General features: G+C 55.4%; 2 protein-coding genes across 17 annotated transcripts in view; one reads left to right on the top strand and one right to left on the bottom strand.

Annotated features, from left to right (window-relative positions):
• The first annotated feature begins 6,685 nt into the window (after positions 1 to 6,685).
• TMEM200B (transmembrane protein 200B) lies at positions 6,686 to 9,240 on the top strand. The gene has a single exon (XM_032594238.1). It carries the CDS (start codon positions 6,846 to 6,848, stop codon positions 7,767 to 7,769), a length of 924 nt encoding a protein of 307 aa, XP_032450129.1. The 5' UTR covers positions 6,686 to 6,845; the 3' UTR covers positions 7,770 to 9,240.
• EPB41 (erythrocyte membrane protein band 4.1) overlaps positions 8,659 to 17,264 on the bottom strand; it is a 200,956-nt gene continuing 192,350 nt past the window's right edge. For 15 of the 16 annotated variants that reach the window (XM_030327999.1, XM_032594237.1, XM_030327991.1 and 12 more), the window contains 4 exons: positions 17,113 to 17,214; positions 15,885 to 15,965; positions 12,407 to 12,511; positions 8,810 to 11,718 (listed from right to left, as the gene is read on the bottom strand). In XM_030327999.1, the coding sequence (XP_030183859.1) occupies positions 12,413 to 12,511; positions 15,885 to 15,965; positions 17,113 to 17,214 (282 nt within the window). In that variant the 3' untranslated portion in view covers positions 8,810 to 11,718; positions 12,407 to 12,412. Of the gene's footprint in view, positions 11,719 to 12,406; positions 12,512 to 15,884; positions 15,966 to 17,112; positions 17,215 to 17,264 lie in introns of all 16 variants that reach the window. The other variant, XM_030327998.1, reaches the window with a different exon arrangement.

Genomic DNA, 17,264 nt, shown 5'->3' with positions numbered 1-17,264 from the left:
GCTGTTGCTTCCTCAGCTTTTGGTGGATGGTCTATTCACTCCACCCCCTGAAGCATCTGGATGGGGCCCAGGGCTGGCTCCTCTCTGGTCCCCAGAGGAGGTGGCTGTAGAGATACAATCAATAGCCTGACTTTCACATTTTATAGGAGAGGAAACTGATGGGAAAGAACCCGCTGAAGGTCAGAACTCTAGGGCCACCATATACAGTCTCCTGTGGAGTGCCGTCCTCATCACAGGCCCCTGCAGTCGTTGCTACCATTGTCCCTGTTTTGCAGAGGAGACGTAAGGCCAAGCTGACTTGGCCACGGTCACAGGGCTGGTGGGAGGTAGTGTAGCATTGCATGTGTGACAAGGGGTGAGAGTGTCACCTCCCTCTCAGGCTTGTCTTGCACACTTAAGAAGGTAACAGCTATGAAGGAGCTGGTAGCCAGGGGGAGAGTGACAAGATGGTGACTTCCTACTGTCATCCCTCACCCTATGGACTCTGGCAGGAGGCTGGCTTTGCCCTGTCTCCCAGGTCTCATCTCCTTGGCCTTCCCAGTGTCGCCGAGGTTCTCTGCTCCTTCTCTTCCCTGGGCTTTGGAGAGCAATGGAGACGGGGAGCTCATTCTTCCTAAGAGCTTTGCCAGCGGCACAGAGACACCAGGGGAGAAACCCACCGCCCAGCTCAGAGCTTTGGGTGGGGAGATGGACTGAGTTTTCACAACCCAGCACGCCCTGAAGAGCCCTGGGTGGGACCCTGTAACTGTGGGGCCTGAAGCCCAGCCCTGCCATTCACTGGCTGGGTTGCCCTGGTCAAGTCACTGTGCCTCTCTGGGCATTGGTTTCTGCCCCGGTAAAATTGGGCATTGGGAGTGGGGTTCTGGATTCTATTTGCCAAACATTTCTTATTGAATCTCCCACCAGTTCTTCCTGGGAAGGACCGGTTACAGAGGCAGAGGGAGGGAGTCCTGGCATGTGCCCAAAGTCACACAGTGAAAGACCAGTAGAATCAAAACTGGGTCCCAGAGTCTGCTCTCTCCTCTGCACCGGGTTCGGGATTCTTAGCTGAGGCTGTGGTCTTGCTGGGAGCCACACAGTCACTCAGCTGTGTCCTCTAAGTGCTCCTGGGGCAGCTCAGAGACAAAGATGGATTTAGAAACCCCTGGGGCTCAGGCAGGAAATCCAGGGCGTCCTGGACCCAGCCAGCCTGGCTGTTCCTAAACTGGAGATGAGGGAGATTAATTCCCAGGCCCTGCTGTTCTGTGGCCCCGGGTGGGGCTGTGACATGCAGGCGATGACAGCTGTTCCCTCCCCACAGTGGCTTTCGGAGAGAACATGGAGTCTCAAGTAGGCAGGGACCTCAGGGTCCCTGTGTCTGGTTCAGAAGGAAAGGAGTCCTGGTCACACAGGAGCCAGGGCAGATCCAGGAGGGGACTGATGTCCCAATAATAAGGCCACTGGCTGCCCACACATCTGAACGTCCATCCGGGCAAGCAGGGCCCAAGGACAGCCCTCTGTGGAGGGGAAGAGCACTTACCGGCCCAGCTGTGTGTCTGCCAGCAGGTCTTGGCCTCTCTGAGCCAGTTTCCTCTTCCGCGAACTGGGCATATCACTGACCTCGCTGAACTCTCAAGGGAATCGAATGGGGTTATATCTAGGAAAAGAGGGGGCGCCTGGGTGGCTCAGTCGGTAGAGCGTCCGACTTCAGCTCAGGTCATGATCTCACAGTGCGTGAGTTCCAGCCCCGTATCGGGCTCTGTGCTGACAGCTCGGAGCCCGGATCCTGCTTCGGATTCTGTGTCTCCCTTTCTCTCTCTGCTCCTCCCCTGCTCAAGCTCTGCCTTTCTCTCTCAAAAATAAATAAACAAACTAGCAAATAAATAAATAAGCATTAAAAAAATAGTATCTAGGAAAAGAGGACCCCTTTTTCACCACCGCCCCAAATGATGCCAGGGAAGGTTCCTACAACTCCCAAACACTGTCTTCTGTGCCCCAAACCCCAGGGTCAGAGGAGGGATCAGCTGTTTGGTGGCATCCACTTTATGCCAGATGCTGAACATGTGTGCTCCTATTTAGTCTTCAAAACAACACTAGGAAGTAGTGTTCCCCCCTTTTTGTGTAGATGAGGAAACTGGGACTCAGAGAGAAGAGTCCTTTCCTGTTGTCTGGGCCGTGTGGATTAGGAGGGACCCCTGGGTGGGGGAGAAACAAGCCAGTGGAGGGCCAAGACAGACCCAGGTCTCCCCTCGGAGCTCACCACCAGGGGGACATAAGACATAGGCTCAAATCCCAAACACCGATCTCAGTTCTCCTGAGCAGTGCTGCTTAAGGGGAGGCCGGGTGAGGGTGTGGAAGGCAGGGGTCTGGGAGGGGCGGGGCTGACCTACTCTGGGGTCACAGAGGTGCAAAGAAGGTCTGAAGGAGAAGGAGCCAAGGGGATGATCAGAGCAGTGGGATTTCATGGCAGGAGGCAAGGCCCGGGTCACACCCCAAGGCCAGAGCACAGATGTGGGGATGGGAGAAAGTTCAGCTATGGGGGAGGGAGGGTGTGAGGGGGCAGGACCCAGTTTGTGGAGATGAGAAGGGGTTTTGAACTCCATTTAGACATCACTGGGGAGCCACTGAGGGTTTTAAGCAAGAGTGAGTGATTGGTTTAGATCCAGGGTAGAAAGATGGCTGGTGACCCTGCACAGAACAGTGGCCCTGGGGTAGGGAGAAGGCAGCTAATTGGGGATCCCAAGCGGACGGTCCACAGGACTGGAAGGATTGGGGAGAAGGCAGAGAGGAGCGAGCCTAAGGTGACTGCTGGTGGAGATGGCCTTGGGGTGAGCAGGGGGGCCCTTTACAGAAGGGGGAACAGGAGGAGTAGGAATGGGCCATGATCACCGGGAGCAGGGACATTTCTGGGGAGGTGTCTGGTTGCCGAAGGTGAGGAGGGGCTTGTGGGCTCAGGCTGGAGGAGCCCCAACATGGGAGAGGGGGCGGGGGGAGGACAGAGGGGCCCCGAGGAAGAAGAGCCAGGAGGGGCAGGCAGGAAGAGCACGTGTAACCGCCAGGGCAGGTGGAGCAGCAAGGACAAGAACGGGACACTGAGCTTTAGCCTGGAGTTGGTGTCCCCAGGAAGAGCAGCGAGGCGGGCGGGGGAATGGCGGGGACGGTGTAGGGTGGGGTGGGGACCTGAGCCGCAGGAGGGGTTGCCGGAGGGCCGGGGCGGCGGCGAGGAGCAGTCGGTGTGCGGGAATGGACTGAGTGCAGGGTCCACGGGGGTCTCGAGCAAAGGGGGTGGCCGGAGGAGGCAGGAAGGAGGCCACTGCCTCAGTGGAGCGCAAACAACAGTCCGGCGCAGGGCGCAGGGAATTCTCTTCGGAACTCTGGCCGCAGGAGCCTTCAGTCTCACGCGGCGGCGGGAAGGCGACCCCGGCTGGCTCTCCGACCCCATTTGACCCCAGCTTGGCCCTACCCGCTCCGCAGGAGGCCGGCATCCGCGTTTCCCGGAGGAGGCTTTGGTCGCTCCCAGGGATGCCTGTCCACGAACGCTGGGAGAGAAACTCCCAGGGCGCTGAGGCCACCCCCAGTCTCCTCAGTCGGGCCAGAGGGCCGGGGCCTGGGTTCGAGGCCTAGCTGTGCTGAGTGGCGTCCTGCGAGGGGGCGGGGATGGCCCAGGCCGGCGACTTCCTCGAGCTCCCCCTCCCCGCCCCGGGCGCACAGCCGGGTCTCATTACCGCCCCTCCCCCTCCCCCTCCCCCGCGCCCCGCGGGCCGGGGGGTCTCGGCGGCCGGGGGATGGGAGGGTTATAATCAATCCCAGGCCGGAAATTCCTCCCGAGGGGCCCGGCCGGGCAGCGGGGGCCAGGGGGGGCCCGGCTCGGAGCCTGGCCGGCCGCCCGCGCCTCCCCCCCCCTTCTCCTCCGAGCCCGCCCCCCGCATCATGGAAACTGGGCCGCCAGCCGACCCCCTCGCTCCGCTCCGCATTCCAGCCTCGGGGGGCGGGCTGGGCGAGAGCTGCGCGGCCCCGTCGGGCCAGCGGCTGGGGGCGCTCCCAGTGCCTCCGGAGCGGGGACCAGCGCCGCCTCCCCACTCCAAATGGGGCGCGTCCTCTCAGTGTTAGGGAGGCCGGCGGGACCCGTGACACTCCGTTAGACTCCCTCAGCTCTGGGAGAGGGCTCAGCCCCACCGCCCCCACCCCTGCCCCGGGCTGCTATTCACTGAGCGCTCGCGGGGTTACCCGGGGCTGCGCCCCGTGTCGAGTGCCCACCCCCGACGCTGGATTTTCGCCTCTCCGCATCTTGCGAGGCGGACACCTCGAAGCCCATTTTTCAGGTGAAGGCAGTGAGGTTCACGGACGGGAAGGGCTGGGGGCGCGGGCGGGGCAGGAACAGGACCGCCTCCTCCGGGGAGCTCCCCGGACGGCGCGGGGCAGCAGCGGGCTCTCTCACACGCCTCCGGGGTTCCTCTCCCCGGCGCTTAGAATGAAGGGCTGAGAGGCGCGGGATGGGGGCGTGCGGGCTTCGAGTCCTCAGTCTGCGCGCTCGCTACGGAGCCCGGCAGGGTTCTCCAGGTTTCCCCACGTGGGATGAGGGGGCCCTCCCAGGCCTCTGCGAACGACAGAAGCCGGGGACTCGGACCCCCGGGTCCTCCGAGCCACCAGGCCAGCACACAGCGCTTACCTGCGACCCTCAGACCTGAGCGGCTGCCTTCTTCCCGCGGTGGGGCCTGGAGGGGTGCTAGCCAGCCAGTCCCCCGGGCTCCTGGGGGGCGGGGCCTGGGCGGCGCTGGGCGGAGCCCGAGTAGGGGGCGGGGCCGGGGGGGCCAAGATTCGGTGGAGACGGCGGCAGTGCCGCGCGACCCGCGGCGCGCTGACTCGGACCGGGACCCTCCTGGGCGCGGCGGCACCAGGTGAGCAGAACTAGGGTCCGGGGTTCGCCTCCCACTTTCCTCAACTTTTTGTTTCCCCTCCCTCCGGAAAGGCCCTGGGCGGCGGGAGTCCGGTCCTCTCTTTACCCCGGGCAGAGTGTGGACGCTGGCTGAGTGCAAGGGACCCGGCCCGGAGCAACTTCCCGCGGCCTGAGACCTTCCGACTGTGGCTCCAAGTTTCTGTCCCCCTGGGGTCCCCAGCGTGGACTCACGCTCTCCAGAGTCTCGGGGTCTCAAGGCATGTGGCCATCTCTCCGCACGCCTTCGCCCTCCTCCACTCAGAGACGCGCGGGGTCTCCGGGCGACCTTTTCGGGGTTGGGCCCGGGGCACCAGCTCTGGCCTGGGGCGGGGTGGTCACTTCTGAGGTTTCGGGCTGGGGAAAAGGCTCCGCACTCAGAGACGACGGGGAACGGCCCTTGCCTCCTCCCACGACGCTCCCGTGGCTGTGCACAGCATTGGCCGGGGTCGGGAGGCCCGGCGTCGGGTCCCGGTAGAGCCCCCTCCTCGTGTGACCCCGGCAGTCTCCTCCGCCTCTCTGGGCCGCAGTTTCCATCTGTGAAAATTAGGCTTTGGACGCGGCAGACTGCGGCTCAGTGCTAGGCCCCGAGCCTTAGGCACTCCTGTTGGAGGCAGGGATGGGGTGTCGTGTCTTGAGCTTCGGGGGTGCGGATGGGGAGTGAGTGGGGTAGCAAGGCCTCCTTCCTGGGGCTTCGGCTACAGGTTCCAGCACTGAAGCTGTTTAGAAACCATACTGGGGGAGTGAAGACGCACCACCGGACAGCGAGGTCCTAACTCTTCCCCTGCGGGCCAGGGCTCCTGGGCGGGGGCCCGGTTTCCTCCCACACCCTCCCTCCCATGGGGGCCACACCACACACAACCCAGCTACTCCTTACCCGGCCCCGGCTCCAGTCCTCAGGCCACAGGCCGGGAAGGGCTTAAGCCGGGCGGCCCAGGCTGGGGCGGCCTGAGGTGCTGGGGTGGTGCTGCTCCGTCCGGGACGCGGGCCACAGAGGCCTCGGGTGGAGGAGGCCGGAAAGGAGGACAGGCGGCGGGAAAGGGGGATGATTCATCCCGAGGAGCTCGAATTGGAAACGCTGCAACCTGGGAACAGCCTTGCCCAGGCCGACGGGAGAGCCGGAGGGGAGCTCTACCGGCAGGGCCCCGCGCCCAGCACCTGCAGCCCCCTGCGCCCTGCCCTGGCCACTGCCGGGCCGCTGGGGGAGGAGAGGCCTCGTCTACGCGGAGTTTAAAGCAATCCCGGGCAAAGTCTGCCGCTGGTCTTGATCGGAACGGTCTTCCTGGAGTCTAGCTCAAGTCTCTCCTGCTGCAGCTTCAGTGCAGACTGAGGAGGTCTGAAAGGAGGGGGCGGGCAGGAAGAGGCTGGAGTCAGTGACACCCCCTCCTTCCTACGCTGCGGTATGTAAAGCGCAGTAGGGGGGAGGTGGGGCCCGCGAGCGACCCCAGCGGACCCGGGCGGTCTGAGCGCCCCCTCCCTCCTTTACGGTGCACCCACGTGCGGGGGTGAGGTCGATCCCGGGCGGGACTTACCCTGGAGACGCCACTGCCGGGGGGCCCGCACACCTCCTGAGGCCCGGGGCCGGCGGGCTGGCGAAGAGGGCTCTGGAGGCCGGAGACCCGCAGCCGAGGATGCGCCAGGTAGCAGCCCGCGCCCCCCCTCCCTCCTCTCCGCCCGTGGGCCCGGCCAACTCCGGCTTCTGCCGCGCGTCCCTGGCTCCGAGCTCCGCTGCGGAAAACCCGAGCGGGGGCGGCTCCCCGCCTCGCGGCCCGGGAAAATCCGGGGGTGGCCGCCAGGGATCTCCAAGCGGCCTGGGCGAGGCAGCCTGAGCTTGCCTCCCGGATTTGGGCCCCCCACCTGGCGCTCCGACCCTAGGCCCGTCGGTTCAGTCCCTGCCTCCCATCTCTCTGCAGAGCGCCTAGACGACGGCGAGATGACGGCTGGGAGCCCTGGAGACTGCGGGGAGGTGCGCAGGAGCCCCGAGGGCCGCGTCTCTCGCCTGGGCCGCCGCCTGGGCCGCCGCCGGCGCCCGCGCTCCCCGCCCGAACCTCTGCGGGTGCGGGCACGGCTGCGGCTGCGCTCGCCGTCGGGGGCGTTCGCGGCGCTGGGGGCGCTCGTGGTACTGGTGGGCATGGGCATCGCCGTGGCCGGCTACTGGCCGCACCGCGCCGGCGCCCCAGGGCCGCGCGCTGCCAATGCCAGCGCGCCCCTCCTGAGCGAGCTGCGACGCGAGGGTCGCGGCGCCGGCCGGGCCCACGGCCCGCACGAGCGGCTGCGGCTCCTCGGGCCGGTGGTCATGGGCGTCGGCCTGTTCGTGTTCATCTGCGCCAACACGCTACTCTACGAGAACCGCGACTTGGAGACGCGACGGCTTCGCCAGGGGGTGCTGCGGGCTCAGGCGCTCCGCCCTCCTGACGGCGCCGGCTGGGACTGCGCCCTCCTCCCCAGCCCCGGACCCAGGACTCCCCGAGCCATAGGCCGCGCAGAGCCAGAAAGTTGGGATCTGTCCCCGCGTCGGGGCACCTCACCCGTTCCGTCAGTGCGGAGTCTGCGTTCAGAGCCTGCTAATCCTCGCTTGGGGTTACCTGCCCTGCTCAACAGTTACCCTCTGAAGGGCCCAGGGCTGCCCCCACCCTGGGGTCCACGGACCCAGACTGGCCATGTGATTATCACCGTGCAGCCCTCTGGTTCCTGCATCGAACATTCCAAGTCTCTGGATCTGGGCCTTGGGGAGCTCCTACTTGGGGCCCCGGCAGCTCGAGACTGCGCTCACCGGAGCTGGCCACGGCTGGACCGCCTCAGTCTGGGGGGTTATGCCAAGTTGGGAGGAGGAGGGGACTTGGGAGCCCGGGTTTGAGGAGCAAGGGACAGCCTTCTAGGCGGCTGCAGCATGGACATTGGTAACAGGACCAGAAGTCCCAATATCTAGTAGAAGCATCAGTCACATCCCAGACTGGAGGTGGATGCTCTGGCCCCATCAGCTGCTAAGGCATCCTGACTTGCATGTCGGCAGACAAATGCCAACTGCACAGGGTTCAATAAGCTGGAGACAATGAGCTTTAATGTGGAGTCTGGAGACCAGCATGACTCGGCCTTGGGATCTCTTTTAAGCCTCCAAAAGTGGCCTTACTTAGCCTCAGACAGGTACCTGAGGGGGCTGGAGGTCCAGGTCAGGGTGACTGGGAGAAACCTGGTGTCTTGGCAAACTCCAAGTGGTGAGCAAGGACCCCTAAGACTCAGAAGGAAGGTTGGGATGTTACAGGCTGGGATGGGCTCCCTCCAAGGTGGTGCCAGTTGCGGGGTCGGGGAAGACGGGCAATGGGGTAGAGCAGAGACCCTCCACTGCCATCTGGGATGAGGCCTGAGGCTTTATCTCCCACCACCTCAGCCCCTGTCTCCCCTCAGCCATGCGGGGTACACCCCACTAGGGCTACACTACTGCCAAAGTCTTCCTACCGAGGGTCTGGCCCCTCCCTAAACAGGTCTGAGAAGCCCCCTTCTCTCCTCTGTCATGGCCTGTGCTGCAAAATCTCCCTCCAGCAGGCAAAAAGCATTTGTCAGATCTCCTTTTATACAACGTTGAAGCCACATTTTGGCCAATGTTGGGTAGCTTACTTTAGAAAGTGGCTTGAATTTGGGTCTCCCTTACCCATGTTTAATTTTTCCCAGATTGCTGGTAGGAAAAGAGAACTTTAAAAGTTGATCAATTCTCACAGATTCAGTCTTTTTTTTTTGTAAGTTTATTGAAAAATGCAATACAAGAAGCAAGACCAAACACGAATCTAAGCACTACACCACTTCTCTTACTACAAAAGGCCAAAACAGCAGACCTAATTATTGCCTTTTTACTCTAGAGATTTTGCCAATTTGATTCTGCTGCCATAGTTCCTATTTGTCAAGAAATGTAAACAACTACTTGATATGATTCATAATTTTAAAAAAATTTACAAAGCTCCTTCATTTTTGTCACCAAAATAATACATTTGAGAGAGATCTGTAAAAACAGCCAGCCGGGGGCTGAGATCCTGGGCGGGTATTTCCACGAGCAGTGGGCATTCTGTGGTGTTGGTCAGGCCATAGCTCTGGCTCCACTTCCCAGGGCAGACGGTTGTCCCCTCCCCCCCCCCCCACCGCCCTGCAGAACATGCGATGGGGAGGCCTGGGCCGGAGGGCAAAGAGGCCCTGAAAGGTCCCTGTGGCCAGGTTCTTCGGGCCCTCGGCTTGGAAATTTAGGTCCTGCTTGGTGGGTGGGTGGGTGGTGGGGGGGTGACAGAGACCTCATGTGGCTTGGAGGAAGTCTTTACTTCTCAAGTGAAATAAAAATAAAACTGCAGCGAGAATTGTTACTGTGGTGTGTCTGAGTCACTTTAGGGAAATTGCTGCCAAGTCTCTGACCCTGGAAATAAAACTCTCCCCTCCCCTCTTCACCATTTCCACCTGGACAGAATCTGTTTTTCTTCACACACACACACACACACACACACACACACACACACACACAAATGCACACACAACTGCAGGAAGAAATAAAATCCAAACAACTGTCGAACCCTCAGATCTGTTACCAGAGAGGCAGGATAGGGAGAGACGCTTGGAAGGACACCTTCTGCCTAGCTTGTCCAAATCGTGGCTTCTCAGTGCTGGAAGGGCATTCGAGATCTTCTGGTCCAATTTATAGTTAAGGAAGTGGGAGGAGAAGCACTGTGAGCGGGTGACAGAGCCGAGGGGAAGCGTGGGCCCCTGTCATAGGTCCTGTGCGGTGAAAGCTGCCGCACCAGTGCAGGCAGTGGAGAACCCGGCATGCCAGGCCGCTGATGCTCACCCTGTGCCCTCTTCCTTACCCCGACCCTCTTCATTCCACAGCTGGCAGCCTGGGAAGCTGGCAGCTCTTTCAACAGGACAGCTGGCCGCGGGCAGGGGAGCTCACGTTACACGCCTTCTGATGTGAGCTGGATTCCTAACCTCACCACCACTCCTGGCGACGCAGCCTGGGCATGGGTACCACCAAGAGAGCCCCATCGTTTCAGACCCTGTGCCCACGGGCTGGAAGTCTGCTCCTGAGACAGGACAGTCCTGTCTCCGCAGGCCTGTCATATGCCCTACCTGAGCTCTTCATCCCTCTCCAGAGAGAGCTGCCTCTCGGCTAGTAATATTCTCACATAAGTACTAAAGGAAAATGCACACGTCTGCAATCAGTTCAAACCAGCTGCGTTTGTCTAAAACAAGACTCGGCCAGAAGAGGCTTTGGACACAGGTGGCTGCCTCCCACAGTGGGGAGCAGGGGTTTTCGACGTCTCTCACTGCTCCGGAGCCCCCCGAGACTGCTGACTGTGATCCGCTGTCTATCTCATGAGGTTCACTTCTGTCCCAGAATAAGATTCCAAGAACTTCCGGGCAGATGTGTTTGTGGGAGCAAGCTGGAAGATTCGAGAAGTGCTATTAAATAAAAATGCCCCCAGACCTACCAGGAATGGTGGAATTGGGCACATCAGTCAGTCCCATTTTCAAAACCAAACGAACAGCAACAACAACAAAAAAGTAAAAGTAAAATAAACCCACAACCCACCACAAAAATCAAGCCTATAAAACCTGACAGACCTCAGATGGCAAGTGGGAACGAGCAGGGCTGGTGTTTGTTCCCCTTGTCGTGCAGGGTTTTGTGGGAAGGATGGCCCCTAAAAGTCAATTCCCTTGCTCCAGAAGGGTGTCTGCAGGCAGGTACCAGTCAGGAGAAGAAAGGACAAGGGACAAGACCTCCTCTCTGAGTCACATTCCCTGTCATCCCAGGATTAAAGAAAGAGGCCCAGGGTTGGTCACCTGGAAATACTTCTTAGCAAGATCTGACTGAGGTAAACCCCACCATTCCCCTGTGTGAAGTGCACATTCCCAGAACTAGAAAACCTTTCTTAAAACCTCATTAACTTTCTCCTTGCCTAAATCACCACTAAAAATGTGCCATTGGAGCTTCTGGCCAAAAGTGCCTATTTTTCTGTGAGTTTTGGTCTCCTGAGATGGGAAGTGGGGGGAGCACTTAGCAGAGCCACTGCTTCTGATGAGGTAAAAGGGGAGGGAGGGCAGGAAGGTGAAGGCCACGGATATGTTCAAACATTCACAGTATCAGATAGATATGAAACAACTTCTTATGTCTTTGATCTAAAGAAGCTCCAAAAAGAAAGAATAGGAGGAAAGAAGGAAAAACAATACTACATTCTTAGCAGAGATCTCTGCCTCACTGAAACCACCCTCAACAAAGGGACAGGGATGTTTTCCTGGGGCCTGTGGATCAGGACAGCTGCCCTGCCTCACGTGGTAAAGTCACATCATTGGCTCTGAGAAAGGGCTGGTTAATGAAGTTTCTGCTGACATCCAAAGGGTATAAAACTAGGGGACGAGCAGGAAAGCCCCATTAAGCTGGCTTTGGCCCCCAACACAGCTGACAGAATCTTTGGAGGATTTCCCCAAGAATTCTGTGGACCTGTCAGGATCTGGGTTGGAAATAAATGGAGAGAGGCTAGGTTAAAGGGGTTACAAACCACCCCATAAAAAAACCAAAAAGCTCTTTAAAAACAGTCCATAGAGTGAAAAGTTGAACAATTTCTGGTATCACAATGTAGAAAAAGTATTAAAAGAACCAGTGATGTCTAGAAGACTCTCTTGGTATAAATTCCAAATAGAAAGTGAAATTTTCTGGTGGTTTAGAGTAATTTTCAAAGTCTGATGTCTGACTATTGCAGGAAAGCTTCTTTATCATTTTGCTGGTTTTCTCTTGGATGGGAGACAGGCGGGGAGTTGGGGTAGGATAGTTCCTAGAGGAGAGAAAGCACACTTTTTAAATCCAGCAAAGGAAAACAGCCACCCAGCCCCACTGCCAGTTCTGTGGCCCCAAGTCACAAGCTGGGCCTGAGCAGTTTTACAGAGCCCAGTCCTACCTGTGATCGATGGCTTCTTCGAGTTGTTTGTAAACTACTTTTAGGCGTAAATTTATCTGGATCCCTGGGCTCTCTGAAAGCTGCTATGCTGCTTTCAATTTTCTAGTCTGGCCTGGCCCCCTAGTCCCCTAGCCCCCAAGCCCACATTTCTGGACAGGCAGGTCCTGCTTTTCTTGGTTTTGTTCTCCTCTGGCTCTCTGAGGTTTAGACTCAGAGATCCCTGTGACGGCAGAGAGCAGATCGCAGACAGAAGAGAGAGGGAAGGCTAAGTGAAGAAGCAGGAGGAAACGGGAAGATTCACGAAGTGAGTGGGGGTTTCCATCCAGGCCTAGGGTGTGTCCTCCAGCCTATCACTGCTGGCCTGATAAAGGCAGGAGGACCCAAGGAGGCTAGCTGCTCTCATTGGAGCCAAATCCTTAGTAACTTCTCTGTCTCCCTCATCAGCCTCTCCTTTGCCTTTGCTTTATTAAGTCCCAGTGTGGACACCTCTGGGGGATGTTCCTGCTCAGTGTTCTCTGAGGGGGGGGCAGTGGACCCCCTCCACCCCACCAAGAACAGCCCATACCTGAGCTCATTCCTCAGAGATTTCGGTCTCCTGATGGACGACCACCTTGGTCACTGACATGTCTGGGTGCTGCTCCTTTGCCTCCTTGATGGCCTGTACGAGGACCTGAGAAAGACAGAAACACTGTTCATCAGGCAGAAAGCAGGCTGGCTGGTGAAGGAAGGCAGGGGTCTCAGGACATGGTTTCTCTGGCAAATTCAATCTTTCCGTCTGTAGTGCCGGGGCAGCATTTAGGCTAAGCCAAGCTGATAACAGCCTTACCTCCCCTATCCTACATAGGGAGGCTCCTGGACTGAAAACACAGAGACAGGGAAGACTAGAGCTGTCGTCAAGGAATCATAAAGGGACTTTAGGGGTGACAGCTGTACCTGCTGGGTGGGTCTGGGAGGATTCACTCAAGAAGTGAGTGGAAAATCTGTATTCACTATAGGGTAGCCGGGAAGTTCAGAACAGAAGAGGAAAATATAGAAGCATGCTACAAAAAGGAAGAGGTATCTTCGGCTAACGGAGAGGAAAGAAAGTAAGGAAGAGTGGGAGGGCCTATTAGATGCCATGCATTGGCCTAAGCACATTATTATTATTATGTACTTAATCTTCAGGATGGCTCAATGAAATTAGGGTAGCATCACTGTTTCCACTTCATTTAAAAATTTTTACTTTTTAATGTTTATTTTGAGAGAGAGGGAGGGAGAGAGAGACAAAGCATGAATTGGGGGAGGGGCAGAGAGAGAGGGAGACACAGAATCCAAAGCAGGCTCCAGACTCTGAGCTGTCAGCACAGAGTCCGACGGGCTTGAACCCACGAACCGTGAGATCATGACCTGAGCTGAAGTTGAACACTTAACTAACTGAGCCACCCAGGCACCCCATGTTTCCACTTTGTTTTGTTGGGCTCTGTGCCCAACGTGGGGCTCAAACTCACAACCCCAAGATCAAGAGTTGCCTGCTCTTCCAGCTGAGTCAACCAGGCGCCTCTCATTGTTTCTATTTTACAGACAAAGAAACCGAGGTTCAGTGGTTAAATAAAGTGGTTAATGTTTCCCAGCTAGTAAGTAATGCAGCAGGGATTTTAACTTAAATCTATAAGGCTTTCTTCTTCACTACACTGTCATTTAGTTTCAGGGAGACCCTGTGTTAGCATCTGAAGGAATTCTGATCATTTTAGAAAAACTAAATGAAAACAGAGAGAAAGTCAGGGAAATTATACCACTAATCTTCCTGGGTAGCAAGTCTCTGAGCCTCAAGCTCACAGCACCCAAGGTGCTTTGGGGAACGGTGATCTGGGGATTCTCAAGAGACAGGCCCTCCCTATTAACAAGGACACTAGGGGAGCCTGGATGGCTCAGTCGGTTAAGCATCTGAATCTTGTTTTCAGCTCAGGTCATGATCTCACGGTTCGTGAGTTTGAGCGCTACATCAGACTCTGCTGACAGCATGGAGCCTGCTTGGGATTCTCTCTCTCCTTCTGCCCCTACCCTGCTTTCTCTCTCTCTTTCTCTCAAAATAAATAAATAAATCAAGTTAAAAAAAATTTTTTAAAAAGGGGTGCCTGGGTGGCTCAGTTGGTTAAGCGTCCAACTTTGGCTCAGGTCATGATCTCACGGTTGGTGGGTTTGAGGCCTATGCTGGGCTCTGTGCTGACAGCTCAGAGTCTGGAGCCTGCTTCAGATTCTCTGTCTCCTCTTGCCCCTCTTCTGCTCGCACTCTACCGTTCTCTCTCAAAAATAAATAAATGTTAAAAAAAAATTTTAATAAAAAAAAAAAAAAGGATTCTAGCTAGATCTGAACACTTGACTATTGAACCTGGCTCTTAAGAACTATCTCTAGGAGGGATGAGGGAAGAGGGGAAGTTCCTCTTTTGGTCTTCTGACTCCATGAAACTGGCACCTCTATAGGCCCCTGCTCATTTTCCCTGATCTTTTTTTTCCCAACCCACCTGCTCATGTGTCAAGGCCCAGCCCAAACCATCTCTTCAGTTACTCTGGCTGACACCTCTCTCTCCAGGAAAGCCTGCAACACACTACTTCTTGCTTTAATTGCCTCCCCACCCATCCAGAATACACCATATCTCATCCCTTCCGTGCATCCCTCATACCTAGCAGAACTGAGGGACAAAGGAGCATCTCTCTGAGCTCTCAAGTATGTTTCTAACAATCCTGAAAGAAATCTAGGATCATCTTTCTTTTACAGATGGCAAAATTACAGCTCAGAGAAGTAAAATAACTTGCTCAAGGACACACAACTAGTAAGTTGCAGAATCAAGAGTCAACTCAGTGCTGTCTCACTCCAAACCCAAAACACCTTCCCGTCCTCCTGCTCTTGCTGTCTAACACAGACTGAGCACATAGCAGGGGCTCAAATCAACCGGACCAAGTAGGTGGGTGCAGGCAGGTAACAGTGGGATCCACCAAGCAGAGGCGAACAGGCTGCAGGGCCTCCCACTTGGACTCGGCAGCCATTCTCAGCTGGGAGTCTCAGCCCTGCTACCAAGGGAGCTGCCCGTGGTGCAGCTCAGGTTTTCTTTTTCTTTTTCTTTCTTTTTTTTTAAGGCACTCAAGATATCAGCATAAAGGCCACAGAATGATTGCTCCAGCACTGCTGTCAATGATTCCAGAAGCATTTGCATGCAGTCCCTTCCACCCCCTCTTCTCTGCAGCTTTACTGTTCTCACCTCACTCAGCAGAGAGCTAGGAGCATCAATCCTGACCTTATTATTTGTTAATTGCTTGCAGCACAATTAGCATCTAATTAATATAGAAACATAGATTTTTAGCACTCAGAAGAGCCCAGAAATGATCTAGATCAACCTATTCTCTTTTAGGAGACAAAAAAGAATCAGAGGTAGTATGGTTTCCCCAAGGTCAAACAGTAAGTCAGTGACAGATCTAGGACAGAATCGAAGTCAAGGCTCCTGATTCTCAGTCTACCTCCTCCTGCTTCCCCTCATCTCCTCTGCCACTAAGCCCTCTGAGGGCAAGGATCACACTTTCCTTTTGTCTTACTATCTTGTTCTGTCTCCAGTACATGTTTAGGGACACGCTGTCCCCTGAACAGCAACAGCTCTGTTCACCCGGAGCCCACCATGTACCTCATGGTGGACATCCCCCATCTCACCCTGATTCTCACAACCACTTCGAGAGGAAGATGCCATAATGCCCATCCTAAAGATGAGGAAATGGAGGCCTAGGAAACTAAGAGCTACAATATGGAGAGATCCAGGATTTGAACACAAGATTTTTGAGTCCAAAAAGCTTTCTATTCCTTCTATTCCACTTCATACTCCCCCCACCTGCAGCCCCCATCCCACAGGCCTCCGCGGTCTGATTCCCTTTGCCCTTCCCATTTAAGCACTAGAATGGCCCAGGGGGTTCCTCAGGATGAAGCTGGCAGAGGCGTCTTTTGAAAGCCAACTCCTATATCCATCAATCTTCCCTCCCAGAGACCTCTTCCATGCCCATAATCTCTTCCGTGTTCCCACCTGATCATGGTCAATATCGGCATCTCCTGTGATCACAATTCTCTTCTCAATCCGTGTCTCTGAAATCCCACCTTTTACAGTCTGAAACCAAAGGGAGGTGGTCATATGAGAAAGAAAGGAAAGAAGAAAAGGGGAAAAAAACCCAGCAATAGTAAAAGATTAATCTGAAAGCTCTACTTCAAATTTTAATCTGCTGCTGGGTACTGTCTAGAATAGCTTTCTTACCCACTTGCCCAAACCCTTGGCTGCACCTACTAAAATGAGCACATCTCTATTCCCTTGGATTGCTAAGATCTTTAATAAGCAAAACAGAAAATCACAATTTGCTATTTACTTTTCCCTTTTTCTTCCTTCTAAATACCATAGATATTCAGTGAGTAAATAAAAACAGATAGGTTTTTCTTTTTGCTCTTTTCTGTATATTTTGATTATTTTCAAGGGGAAAAATCAGAAGACTGTGAACAAAAATGTCATGGAGCTTGAAATTAGGCTCTTTATTCTCAAGCATTTTCATATTATTAATATCAAAAGATCCTCAAATAACCCCCTCAGAGTGGGTAGGTTTCCTTAAATAACAGATGAGGAAAACTAAGGTCTAGACACAGTAAGTAACTAACTTCTAGTCATCTGTGTATTGATACTAGAGCTTGGTCAGAAATCTAGATTTCTTACTTATAAGAAAATACATTTTCCTCTGGTGCTACAGCAAACACGGACTGTCTGATTTTCAGGGAGTAGTTCTGATTTTAGATAATTTGTGCTGTTTGTCCCCATAAACAATGTTCTAATAATTCCAATATTTCAGTGGGCAAACTATAGTTCCCATGGCCTTGACGCTGCACATGATATAAAAACTCTCTGTTGGGCCCTGAGTTCTGATTTTTTACTTGGAAAACATAGCTGCATAATAATACCAATGACGCCTGTCCTTAAACTGACTTTTTCAACTTACGTCCAGACAGGGTAGTGATCAGAGAGACGCACGTGTAAAGACAACAAGCACATATGACTTTACGAGACTACTCACTAGACTAGGACACCCTCAGGGTCTCCCTAGGTTTACCACTGGGGAAAGCAGCAGGGCCTTTCCATCTGTGACAGTTGGAACAATTTGGCTCAGTAGGGATGGAGCTGGAAACCCTTGCTTACGGACCAGGGTCCTTCCTACAGAGACACCACGCTTGGCATGCCACTGACTTCCAGAAGGAAGTTCTAACTGGTCTGTTACCTTGGTAATCTGAGTTGTGGTTGTACTGCTTGTGGTCTCAGATGTGATGGTCTGAGCTGTTAGCAAGACTCCTGGGTCCAAGTCTCCATTGCTATCATCAGTCTGCAGGGAAAAAACCACAGCTCATCAACATGCCTCTCAGGAAGCCTTGT

The sequence above is a fragment of the Lynx canadensis genome, chromosome C1, assembly GCF_007474595.2.
Source record: "Lynx canadensis isolate LIC74 chromosome C1, mLynCan4.pri.v2, whole genome shotgun sequence".
In the NCBI taxonomy this organism is placed as follows: domain Eukaryota; kingdom Metazoa; phylum Chordata; class Mammalia; order Carnivora; family Felidae; genus Lynx; species Lynx canadensis.
Note: the sequence above shows the minus strand (reverse complement) of the source record. Positions and strands in the feature narration are given on the sequence as shown.